Source organism: Panulirus ornatus, chromosome 5 (genome assembly GCF_036320965.1).
Source record: "Panulirus ornatus isolate Po-2019 chromosome 5, ASM3632096v1, whole genome shotgun sequence".
In the NCBI taxonomy this organism is placed as follows: domain Eukaryota; kingdom Metazoa; phylum Arthropoda; class Malacostraca; order Decapoda; family Palinuridae; genus Panulirus; species Panulirus ornatus.
This window is the reverse complement of record NC_092228.1, coordinates 40,959,528-40,972,426: the sequence shown is the minus strand read 5'-3', so window position 1 is coordinate 40,972,426 and position 12,899 is coordinate 40,959,528. Positions and strand designations below refer to the sequence as shown.

The following is a 12,899-nucleotide window of genomic DNA, read 5'->3' as shown; positions in this document are numbered from 1 at the left end:
ATATTATCTTAACTTATCTAGAATGCTATAAAAAATTAGTCATTTTGTCATATTTATCGAAAATAGATATATTACAATATCATGAATGATTGAACTACTTTTGCCTTGTGCCGCAGCACGAGAGTAAACAACTTTGAGAAAATTATCTCGACTTTCCTTGATCTTAATTTCATTTTTCCTCGTCCTTAAGGTCTCTCACCTTCACCAGTCACAATGCAGGTATGAGTTCATAGTTTGATTCTAATTTAGGTTGTGATAAGCGCTTAGATTATGGGTGTTGCTTGTGGTCTATGATGACCAGTGTCTCCCTCGTGTGTCTAGATATTCTACAAGTTTCTCAAACTCCACTTATGGTCAAAATTGAGAAACCCGCCGGCCAGGAATGGATGGTGGGAGATATATAAGATACACCATAGGTAGGCATATACACAGGGTAGTAAGGTTTCGGGACTAGCACGACTTGTTTTCCCTACCAAGATTTGCACTACTGCAGCAAGAAGCAAGATTGCTTGAATTATTCAGTTAACTGTTGTCCACAACACTGACTTTCCTTCTGAATTTCCCCTACAGTACAGGTCCAGTCTCTTCCTGCCCTCAGTTCAATGATACGAAGAATATGATTTTCACGCCATGGCTTGTCTAATTTCTTTCGTATGACAACCATTCTTGCCTTGGTTACACTAGATGATGAACAGGTCCACAGAAGGTTGGCAGTTCAACAAATCAAATGTAATAATGTATATTTCATGATGTCCAGTTAAGATGTACTTTTTTTTTTAACACTGTCTCTTGCAGGTATTTACTTTCTATGCGTTATCTCGTGAATCACTTTTTGAGAAGTGATTTCATACGGCAGTTGAATATATGCAGAAATCAGAAATATTGTTTCATCAGCTGTATTGTAAATATCTATTTATATTATTATTGAAAAGGGTATGAAGTGTAAATATAATACGAGTTGAACAATACTGCATTGCAGAGGGAAGAAAGAGCCTTAGATGTTGCCCTAGATGCTATCCTTCAGCGTGTTGTGGACATCAAAAGTTCCCTGCAAGAACTGGTGGTCAAGATTGAGAGAGTTGGTGACCAAGCTGACTGGCCGTCATACCTCAACTCTTTTTCAGTCATATCTGCTCAGGTTAGTATTTCATCACGGTACGTCTGAGAGTGGGATAAACATACATATTTAGGGGTCGAACATAATGTGTTTGTCACCTACCCAGTTCACAAGGGTCAGGTACTTCCTGAATCACATTCACTTCATTTAGGAAACTGTTTGCCGGAGTAGTACAATGATGGTGTTCGTTAACTTTATTTTAGAATTTGAAGACACGCACCGGAAGTAAATAAGAGACGGTTGCTAGTGTTTCCCTAAGGCATGACTTCAACCAGTATCGTTCACCTTATTACTGTCATCTCCACATGATCAACCCATTGGTCAGACTGTGATTGAGGCCCTTGTTTGTAGTTCTACTATGCTTTTATTCCTTTATTTGTGTCCTGGATTAATACAATTAATCCTTTTTCTAATTCAACATTTGTAATGAAAGTCCTTTTTGTTTATGTTCATCAGATATACACTCTGATGAAGCTCTTGAAAAATGAAAAGACTCCTCAGTTGCGCAACTACCTAACACTTCCACTCCAGTTGAATGCTGAAACTGATGAAAAGTTGCTTATGGCTACTGAAGGCAGGGTTCCATCATTTAGTCATGATTTTGTGCCTAACATGTTGAGGACAAAGCCAGAACCAGATGTAGAACAGAGACATTTAGCACTGGAGGCCAAGATGGCACAAGTCAACGCAGACACAGCTCAAGTAAGTATAACATGATTTTTAGATAGAGTCTGGCCATGTATTTTGTTTTGTACTTTTGTAAATACAAGGGAGGTGAGTGATGAGTTGGGGGAAAGCAAAGATACTAAGCAATCACAGTGTGAATGGAGTTTAGATGAAAGAACTGTAATCCCCATTAGAGTAAAATGGCTATATTTCTCCTTTTTCTTTGTGAAGGTACATCTTTTACGTCATTCACAAAAAAGAGTCTAATTTTTATTATGAATGACATCAGTATTCACAAAGTTTTGATGGTTTATGAAACACTATATATATTTTACCATGTTTCATATATTTGCAATAGAGCACAGTAAAAATGTTTTATTCAGTTTCTTTTTTCTCTTTCGAATTCTTTCTCTATGTCTTACATCAAAAACTCATTCCATTTGCTCTTGCTGTTCAGATCTAAAACCTATTTCTTGTTTTCCTTTCTATTTCCTTTTCTGCCACTTTGTCCTCTCATTACCTCCTTTTATATATGTGTGTGCATGTGTGTGTTTGCATATAAAGGATGATCATTATGAAGGAGGCCCAAAAGTCTTTAGATTGAGTACTGCCGTATTCAAAGAAAAGAAACTAAGTGAAACCAAGAAAGCCTGCTTGTTGGACCTATTGATCAACCACTCAACCAGAGGCAAGAGGTGTTTTCTCTTTCTCTCCTGTAAAGCAGCAGAATTCTTTTCCTTTGTATTTGTTTTCCCTTCTTTCTGTTACCTTCCTGCTTCCAAAAGTCAAGTCTTTCAAAGAGAAACTGAAAATAACTTCCCCCCCCTTTTTAACTGTGCTTTACCCTTTCAACCAGTTGTTCTTTGGTGGGTGCATACTTTATCTAGTGCAATGTTTTCTGCTGTAACTACATTAAGTGTAATGTACTTTACTGGAGAAGTATTATAGATAGTTCAGTAAATCCATTTTATGCTCCATTTCAGAAACAAATTAATATCCACAATAAGGTAGTGAAACATGTAATGGACTTAGTGAATACAGCTCGTGAGGAATGGGAAACAGAAACAGCATCACGGACTAGCCAGCCACAGACATGGTCGATCAATGAAACACAGGTTCTAATTGCAGCCTTAGGTACAGGAAAAGGCTTCAAGATACGTGCTCAACCACCAGGACCATCACCCACTCTTCCTCAACAACCTCCTCCTCAAAGTAGGCAGTTCTAGCATAATTTTCACTTTATGTAAGGTTGTTACATATATATACATAAATGCCCGTACACTGTAAGGTTGTTACATATATATACATAAATGCCCGTACACTGTAAGGTTGTTACATATATATACATAAATGCCCGTACACCCACATATACATATACATATCAACATACATACATATATATATATATATACATATGTACATGTTCATACTTGCTTACCTTCATCCATCCTAGGCGCCACCCTGCCACACAGGAAACAGCATCGCTATCCCCTGCATGAAGAATATTAGAGGTGTAAAAGTTAAACTGCTCATCATCATGATTAGGAATCTATTTTTAGAAAAGTTTGAAATAATTCATTGTTCATCAATATGTATGAAAAGAATTACCATTACACCATAGCAGATGATTAGTAGGGTATACATACTATATTATCAGAACTTCCTTTTGTGCTGTTCATCCTGTGTGAAATATAAAATCTTTAACCTCAAATAAACTAACAGTGATTTTGTTCTTTTTCACAGTAACTACAACAAGCAAGGCAGTAAGTGCTGTGAAGACAAACATCAAAGCTGCAACAACAATGCATCCTTATGGTAGATGAGTTGAGAGCTATAAAAACAAAGAACATTTCTGATATGAAAACTAACATATTGGCATCATTAGTGCTGGTACTCTGGGATGAAACAAACTTTCTTGAAAGAGTTATTGAATATTACTTACTGTGGTGCATTATGCACTGAATGTAATGTCTTCCTGATAACCTTTATTTAATAAACTATAAACATGTGACATTGCTCTTTACCTTGGCACCTGATTGTTGTTTTTCCTCCTTTTCATTCCACCATACCTGTCCTGACCATCATTGAATGTCAAAAGCCTCAAGAGTTTCTTCAGAAATAATCACTTTTACAATAATATTTTTCTGCAGTGACCATTAGAGGCACATGTTAGGTTAGTTGAGCTGCAGTTTATGGCAATACGTAGTGTTCAAAGGAATTACGGTAGCATATGAAGAAAATTAACACTGGTTAAGTTTTAACTCTTTCTGGAAATGAGAAACTACTTCAATTACACTTTATAAAACAAAGTTAAAGACCATAATGATATGTCATAGTAATTTTTAGATTTGCTTAAGCTTTCCATGACGTTTACAAATAACAGGGAGACTGAGAACAATAGAAATCTTAATGTTCCTTGGCTACAATCATAATTTCTAGCACCAATATTATCATTATTGAGCCAGGTGACTGATGGCCACAATATGCTGGTGAAGGCTGACTACAGGAAGTTCATTATATAGTCTAATAGCTCTGTTCCCAAAGGAAGGCAGTTATTATTTATGGTGGCAGCATTTTGTGACAAAAACAAAAATTGACATATTTAGAATTTGAAGCGAAGTACCTTCTAACAATTATAGGTGGGTCAGTGGTGAGAGCAATTATAGGTGGGTCAGTGGTGAGAATAAGAAATAAAATCCCAATATTATAGACTGGTAAGCAGTCTCGACTGAGTCACTGTGGACTGAAGTGTAATGCTACATGGGATTCATACGTATCTGTAAATGTGCAAATAGTCCTAAATTTTTATCCATGCACACAGTTCCAATTTTCATACATACACTAGTTCCCCCCCCCCTCTCTCTCTCTCTCTCTCTCTCTCTCTCTCTCTCTCTATCTATCTATCTATATATATATATATATATATATATATATATATATATATATATATATATATACAAAATGAAATGGTACCTCATCTAGTGAATCCAAGCCCCACTTCTCCTAACTGGAGAACGAGGCTTCGAAAATCCTATAATTGGTCATCAATATTCACAAACTCCCGTCATGCATACGCGTGTCTATTTCGTGTTAATTACCATGAGTAAGGTCATGCAGAAATTACGCTTGTTAGGAATTATGCCCAGGCATGTGTAGGTTCGACGTTGACCCCCCCACCCCCAGTACTGCAAAGTAGGTAATGACGCAGAGGTAATTGGTGTATGATTAATTACCCCTAAGCACAAGTCTGACTAACCCCACACACACATATATACACAACCGACAGAGACCAAAAACCCCAACACATAAACCACTGCCACAAATAATGAACTTCAGGACTCATTATATTCTAATCACCCACCATCCTGGGGGCGAGGGGAAGACATGTTTAGAACATGAGAGAGAGCCACATATAACCTACTGACTTAATTAGGTAATCAGAGGTCATTCCTGGAAAGGTTAAGGTGTTGGGGGTCAGGCCACAAAGGAAAGATTAACGAGCCTTCCAGAGAGAAGGTGAGGCCACTCGTTTATATTGAAGTATATGATCGTTTTGAACAATAGTCGTTTATATTGAAGTGTACCATGGTTTATAACGACTTGTGTGAACTGAGATTGTTATCACGCGATTATATGATTCATTCGCTCGTTGTGTGCCATTGCACTATTCAGTAGTTACCAGGACGCAGGTGCAAACATGTGTATATAAAGGGAACTGGCAACTCCAGGCCAAGACTTGGTTATGAAGAGGTGGTTAACCACGCAGTACAGCAGTCCAAGTCGTGCAGGACGAAGGTAGGTAACGACCTCCTTGAACACGACGGTATACGACCCTTGACCACGACGATACGACCCTTGAGCATGACGATACGACCCCTTGACCACGACGGTATACGACCCTTGACCACGACGGTATACGACCCTTGAACACGACGGTATACGACCCTTGACCACGACGGTATACGACCCTTGACCACAACGGTACGACCCTTGACCACGTCGATATACGACCCTTGACCACGACGGTATACGACCCTTGACCACGACGGTACGACCCTTGACCACGACGGTATACGACCCTTGACCACGACGGTACGACCCTTGACCACGACGGTACGACCCTTGACCACGACGGTATACGACCCTTGACCACGACGGTATACGACCCTTGACCACGACGGTATACGACCCTTGACCACGACGGTATACGACCCTTGACCACGACGGTGTACAACCCTTGACCACGACGGTATACGACCCTTGACCACGACGGTATACGACCCTTGACCACGACGGTATACGACCCTTGACCACGACGGTGTACAACCCTTGACCACGACGGTATACGACCCTTGACCACGACGGTATACGACCCTTGACCACGACGGTATACGACCCTTGACCACGACGGTATACAACCCTTGACCACGACGGTATACGACCCTTGACCACGACGGTATACGACCCTTGACCACGACGGTGTACGACCCTTGACCACGACGGTACGACCCTTGACCACGACGGTATACGACCCTTGACCACGACGGTATACGACCCTTGACCACGACGGTATACGACCCTTGACCACGACGGTATACGACCCTTGACCACGACGGTATACGACCCTTGACCACGACGGTGTACGACCCTTGACCACGACGGTATACGACCCTTGACCACGACGGTATACGACCCTTGACCACGACGGTATACAACCCTTGACCACGACGGTATACGACCCTTGACCACGACGGTGTACGACCCTTGACCACGACGGTATACGACCCTTGACCACGACGGTATACGACCCTTGACCACGACGGTGTACGACCCTTGACCACGACAGTATGGACCGTGAGTGTTATGAGCCTTTATTTCATATTAAATCAAAGGCTCAGTCATCACTTCCATGTGTTGTGCCTGAGTATTGTACAAGTCGTACTTACGAAAATAGATCAAGTGTTGTAGACTTTTGATTAATATAAATATAATACAATACTTGTGGTATGGCTTAACAAACCGCGTAACTACCAATTGTCCTGATTTATATAGACCTTCCCAAAATGTGTCCCTAATGAGTTGTGAACCACTAATGTATTTCTAAACTTTATATTCATTAACCCTCATACATTTTTTAATGTGTAACTACGCTTGGATCGAGACGTAATGATATTTGCTTATTTCAATCATTTTCGCGCCTATCCCAATAGGAAATTGGAATTTAATTAATTTAGTTAATCATATCTTCTTATTCCTTTCCCATTATGTTCTAATTATTAATATATTACAGTATATTTCATCACAACCACTTGTCTAAATTATCCAATGTTATGACAACAATTTCCATTATCAATAAAATATCTTCTTTATTTATAATCAATTCATTAGCGTCTCCTCTGGCTAATAAAGGGGAAGGATGTGTTTAGTTATGGCGTAGCTATAATAATTATAGGTTTGTTGAACTTGTATTTTAGGTCAAAGTTCATTATCGCCATTTACAGCAATACAACATTGCAAATTGTTATATATCTTACATTATTAGTTCATGGTTTTACTTTTCATTTCAAAACACAAGGGATATTTTTGTTTTATCTTGATGTGTTTTAAAATTTGTCTTTGATAAATGAATTATTTGAAAAAGTATAAATTAATATGACCTATGAAAACCTTGCTTAATGTTGGTGTAGAAATGTACAGTTAAATTCATTATCATAATGCAAATATATTCTAAAGATATTGTTATCTTGGTTGTTTATAGTGAGTGTATTTACCGAACAAACAAACAAACAAATGAAGGCAAATGAGATGATAACATTAATTTTTTGAATAAATAAATGACAAAGATAATAATAAATTCAAGTTTCTACGAGGGCTACTGGTGGTCTGGTTACATTGAATTACATTTACAAATTGTATATTAAGTAAAATTAAGTATAATATTACATATGTCTTTATATGAACATAATTTCTAAAAATAACATCTTGTGGTTAAGTGGTAGAGCAGGACTGTCTATATCATGGGTCATTATACTTCAGTAGTTAAGTTATATTTATCAAAAGGTCAATAGAAGTTCTACAGATGTATTGATGGTTGATAGAAAATTATAATAAGATCAAAATACAGGAGGAACAGGTGTCTGGTATAGCGCGGGAGCCAATGTAAACCGCAATGTATTCAACAAGGGATAATAATAACCATTGTGGACGACGTGTTTTCAAATATTAATGGTGGAGAATAAGGACCGTAATCCCTTAGTAGAACCGCCATTGTCAGAGCGCGTTGTAGCGACCACAGGGAGAAAGTTGATCCAATAATGTTATTCAAAGCCTGTCTGAGCGAGGCTAGGGGACCAGACTGGGGATACGAGAGTACCATCTTCCTTGCAAGATGGCGGTCATTTGTTATCATGAGTTACTGGCGCCCTTGGTGGTGCCTGGACGGTGTTATCAAGGCATTGATAAAAGGTATTGGGAAACAGCCATCATCATTGTGTCATGACGTAGTCGCCCATGATCATGTTTGCCTCAAACGCTACGATGCAGAATATTGGAACGGTCCACTTTCAAGATGTTGGACAGTTTTTTAAAAATTTAGATTATTGCTTAAATTACATTTTCTTGTCACTGTTCTAGGTTTTGTTATATATTTCATCTTAGAATTTACGATAGCAGATTTAGAGGATGCAAATTCCAAGGACGGTCCACTCTCAAGATGTTGGACAGTTTTTTAAAAATTTAGATTGCTTAAATTATATTTTCTTGTCATTATTTTACGTTTCGTTATCTATTTCATTCTTGTATTTACAATAGCAGTTTCAGAGGAGAATAACCAGGTTGGTTAATTTTATATGACCGTAATCAATTACTGCAGCGAGTCTATACAAGCCATTAAGCAGGGTAGTTTAACCCTGGTCTGGTGAACGACCAAATAGATTTCTTCACTTTAAATCTTGAATATTTTACATTGTCTGTCTCCATTTTTCATGGACATGTTTAATGATTTTGATTAAATGTTTGTCTTTGAATATTTCATTGATAACAAAGGTCGTTTCATCTTATCCTTATGCTTTCACCCCTGTCATTTCAGGATTTCAAGCGTCGACCCAATCTTTTCACTCCTCTTTCCGTTCTGCTCATTGTGTCTCCCTCCTGATCCCACGTCACACTCAACCTGCCCGACACTCATACATACCTTGGTTCAATTCCTGTCCTAATCCATTCTACATCCATAGTATCTCAACTCAATACTCCAAATAGTGTACCCAAACAGTTTATAATCAGAATAACTCAAATCCTTTTACGTTCGCTCCTCAACCACGCTCATATTATTTCCACAACTTCTACATAACCTTGGTTACTACAATGATCTAAACACCTACATATCAACATATCACTCAACCACTCTCTTCCTAGCAATTCCATTCACTGAAAACGCTCACACACCAATTAGCCCACGGCAACCATTTTCAACATTTTAATTACTTTCCTTCAACATACCCATTGCTTACCATTCAAATTTGTACACTTTCCACCATTTTTACAAGGATCCAAATATTTGGGTCAGCCAGATTTGCTTCCACACTAATATCAAACATTACCGCTTCCATGGTTCCATCCGCTGCCACGAACTCACAGATATCAAAACACTTTCACGTTTCCTCAGTATTTACTTCATTAAAGCACAGTAATGCTAATCCCTCATAACCAACAATAACGTTGCAAATTTGAAATCAATATCTTAATTTCTCTCTCCCACACATTTACCTAACTCAGTCACCAGCTGGCATATTCTACATAGACAACCACAAGCAGTAATCAGCTGAAAACAACTGTATCACACACCATAGCTACATCCAAAACTAAATTCATACTTAACCCCCTTAAGAAGCATATTCGCATTTACCTCCTATAACACCCTCCATAAACACATTAGAAACATCTGACTCAACACGCCCTGCCGCAAACCTACATAGAGAACCAATCCTTTTGTTGCTAACGTACACATGCTCGATCTGTGTAAAACTTTTCACTGCTTCTAACAACTTGCTCCCACACCATATATTCTTAATACCTTCCACAGAGCATCTCTATTAAACCATTTAATTTTTTTTTTTTTTTTTTTTTTTTTTTTTTTTTTTTTATACTTTGTCGCTGTCTCCCGCGTTTGCGAGGTAGCGCAAGGAAACAGACGAAAGAAATGGCCCAACCCCCCCCATACGCATGTACATACACACGTCCACACACGCAAATATACATACCTACACAGCTTTCCATGGTTTACCCCAGACGCTTCACATGCCCTGATTCAATCCACTGACAGCACGTCAACCCCTGTATACCACATCGCTCCAATTCACTCTATTCCTTGCCCTCCTTTCACCCTCCTGCATGTTCAGGCCCCGATCACACAAAATCCTTTTCACTCCATCTTTCCACCTCCAATTTGGTCTCCCTCTTCTCCTCGTTCCCTCCACCTCCGACACATATATCCTCTTGGTCAATCTTTCCTCACTCATTCTCTCCATGTGCCCAAACCATTTCAAAACACCCTCTTCTGCTCTCTCAACCACGCTCTTTTTATTTCCACACATCTCTCTTACCCTTACGTTACTTACTCGATCAAACCACCCCACACCACACATTGTCCTCAAACATCTCATTTCCAGCACATCCATCCTCCTGCGCACAACTCTATCCATAGCCCACGCCTCGCAACCATACAACATTGTTGGAACTACTATTCCTTCAAACATACCCATTTTTGCTTTCCGGGATAATGTTCTCGACTTCCACACATTTTTCAAGGCTCCCAAAATTTTCGCCCCCTCCCCCACCCTATGATCCACTTCCGCTTCCATGGTTCCATCCGCTGACAGATCCACTCCCAGATATCTAAAACACTTCACTTCCTCCAGCCTCTCGCCATTCAAACTCACCTCCCAATTGACTTGACCCTCAACCCTACTGTACCTAATAACCTTGCTCTTATTCACATTTACTCTTAACTTTCTTCTTCCACACACTTTTCCAAACTCCGTCACCAGCTTCTGCAGTTTCTCACATGAATCCGCCACCAGCGCTGTATCATCAGCGAACAACAACTGACTCACTTCCCAAGCTCTCTCATCCCCAACAGACTTCATACTTGCCCCTCTTTCCAAAACTCTTGCATTTACCTCCCTAACAACCCCATCCATAAACAAATTAAACAACCATGGAGACATCACACACCCCTGCCGCAAACCTACATTCACTGAGAACCAATCACTTTCCTCTCTTCCTACACGTACACATGCCTTACATCCTCGATAAAAACTTTTCACTGCTTCTAACAACTTGCCTCCCACACCATATATTCTTAATACCTTCCACAGAGCATCTCTATCAACTCTATCATATGCCTTCTCCAGATCCATAAATGCTACATACAAATCCATTTGCTTTTCTAAGTATTTCTCACATACATTCTTCAAAGCAAACACCTGATCCACACATCCTCTACCACTTCTGAAACCACACTGCTCTTCCCCAATCTGATGCTCTGTACATGCCTTCACCCTCTCAATCAATACCCTCCCATATAATTTACCAGGAATACTCAACAAACTTATACCTCTGTAATTTGAGCACTCACTCTTATCCCCTTTGCCTTTGTACAATGGCACTATGCAAGCATTCCGCCAATCCTCAGGCACCTCACCATGAGTCATACATACATTAAATAACCTTACCAACCAGTCAACAATACAGTCACCCCCTTTTTTAATAAATTCCACTGCAATACCATCCAAACCTGCTACCATTTAATATCTGGTGTTAATTACTTGTACGTAATTCACGGGCCGCTCGGTATGGGGGGGTGTTCGCATCCTTGTTGCGGCAGTCGGCCCACAGTCACTCCAGCTATTCATCCTCCTCATGGGGTTCGTAAATACGAAGGTTCCCTTCTTCGTACAACTTCAAGTTACTCCTTCAGTTCGATGGTTCTACCATGGGGTATCATGGCTTCTCCTGTGACCTGGTTGTTAACTATCAGGTTAATTACAAGCCAAGGTCGTTACATCATGATGTTGGTCTCCGTTTTCTACAGGATTTCAAGATGGTCGCCCCGCACTGCGGTTACCCTCTGTTGATGGTCGGTTGTCTGGCTGTCCTGGTGATCTGCCAGGTCACTGGAGTGGCCACGACTGGTCGAGCAGACCTGGGCGACGACCTGGGTCGTGACCTGGGCGTCCTAGTACGGCAGGTGGTGGAGGAACGCTTGGCCCAATGTTCCCTGGTCCTTCTTGGCGAGAGTGGGTACGGCGGCGCCATCTTCCATATTCTCAGGTCAGTCAAGAGTTTTCTCTCATTTTGTGAGGTATATCTCACACGCCTCATAAATATGGACGTCTCATGAATAATTATGAGGCAGTGTCGTGTATCCTCACTATCTAGTTTTAATATTAAGTTCATGTGGAAGTGTAACTTGCGTAAAATGCCAAATTAAGTTTACGTATAAAAACCCGTCAAAGTCATATACTATGAATTATTCTGTAAAACTAGTAACATAAAACTTGGTAAATACAAATGAATTGTTAGAGAACTAAATTGTAGATAAATCAACACGTTACGCACCTGGACTCTAGTTATTTGTGAAGTTAGAAAAAAAACGCTCACACACACAAGATTTCAATATGGCGGGAAAATGCCATTTTACTTATTTAATTTCTGTTCAGCGACAGGGAACGACTCGCTAACACAGTACAATGTATGGAAACCATTAAATATCACATTTACGAAATATTATCAACATATTTGGGTCATGGGTACAGAAGAGTTTGGTTAAAAATTAAATATCTAAAAAAGAATATATATTCGTGCAGGTAATAATGTACATCATGTAACTAGAAGAAAATGAATGATTCTTGTGCATGTTTGATGGTAAGATGAAGACTGTATGCATTATGAAGCAGACAGTAATGTGTTCTGTAAATCCTTTACATAAAAAAAAATATTTGGAACGTAAATTGGTGGGAAACATCAATATATATTGTTGTCTCTAACACCACCCTGATATAGACTATGGCTATCAAGTGTCATACATAAGACGGGAAAACTCACTTTAAGACGTAAC

General features: G+C 39.5%; 2 protein-coding genes across 3 annotated transcripts in view; both read left to right on the top strand.

Moving 5' to 3' along the window:
* The first annotated feature begins 83 nt into the window (after positions 1-83).
* Positions 84-3,794, top strand: MED8 (mediator complex subunit 8). The gene is made up of 5 exons (XM_071662060.1): positions 84-219; positions 980-1,138; positions 1,574-1,819; positions 2,767-2,995; positions 3,527-3,794. Exons 1-5 carry the CDS (start codon positions 214-216, stop codon positions 3,604-3,606), a joined length of 720 nt encoding a protein of 239 aa, XP_071518161.1. The 5' UTR covers positions 84-213; the 3' UTR covers positions 3,607-3,794.
* A 1,659-nt stretch (positions 3,795-5,453) lies between these two features.
* LOC139748702 (ionotropic receptor 21a-like) overlaps positions 5,454-12,899 on the top strand; it is a 31,317-nt gene continuing 23,871 nt past the window's right edge. For both annotated transcript variants that reach the window (XM_071662053.1, XM_071662052.1), the window contains exons 1-2: positions 5,454-5,578; positions 11,874-12,112. In XM_071662053.1, coding sequence (XP_071518154.1) covers positions 11,883-12,112 — 230 coding nt within the window. In that variant the 5' untranslated portion in view covers positions 5,454-5,578; positions 11,874-11,882. The remainder of the gene's footprint in view (positions 5,579-11,873; positions 12,113-12,899) is intronic.

Excerpts from the sequence above, each read along its gene's own strand:
- MED8 (XM_071662060.1), top strand. Across the intron at positions 1,139-1,573 it reads TTTCAGTCATATCTGCTCAG|ATATACACTCTGATGAAGCT; the intron begins GTTAGTATTTCA and ends TATGTTCATCAG. Across the intron at positions 2,996-3,526 it reads TCAACAACCTCCTCCTCAAA|TAACTACAACAAGCAAGGCA; the intron begins GTAGGCAGTTCT and ends TCTTTTTCACAG.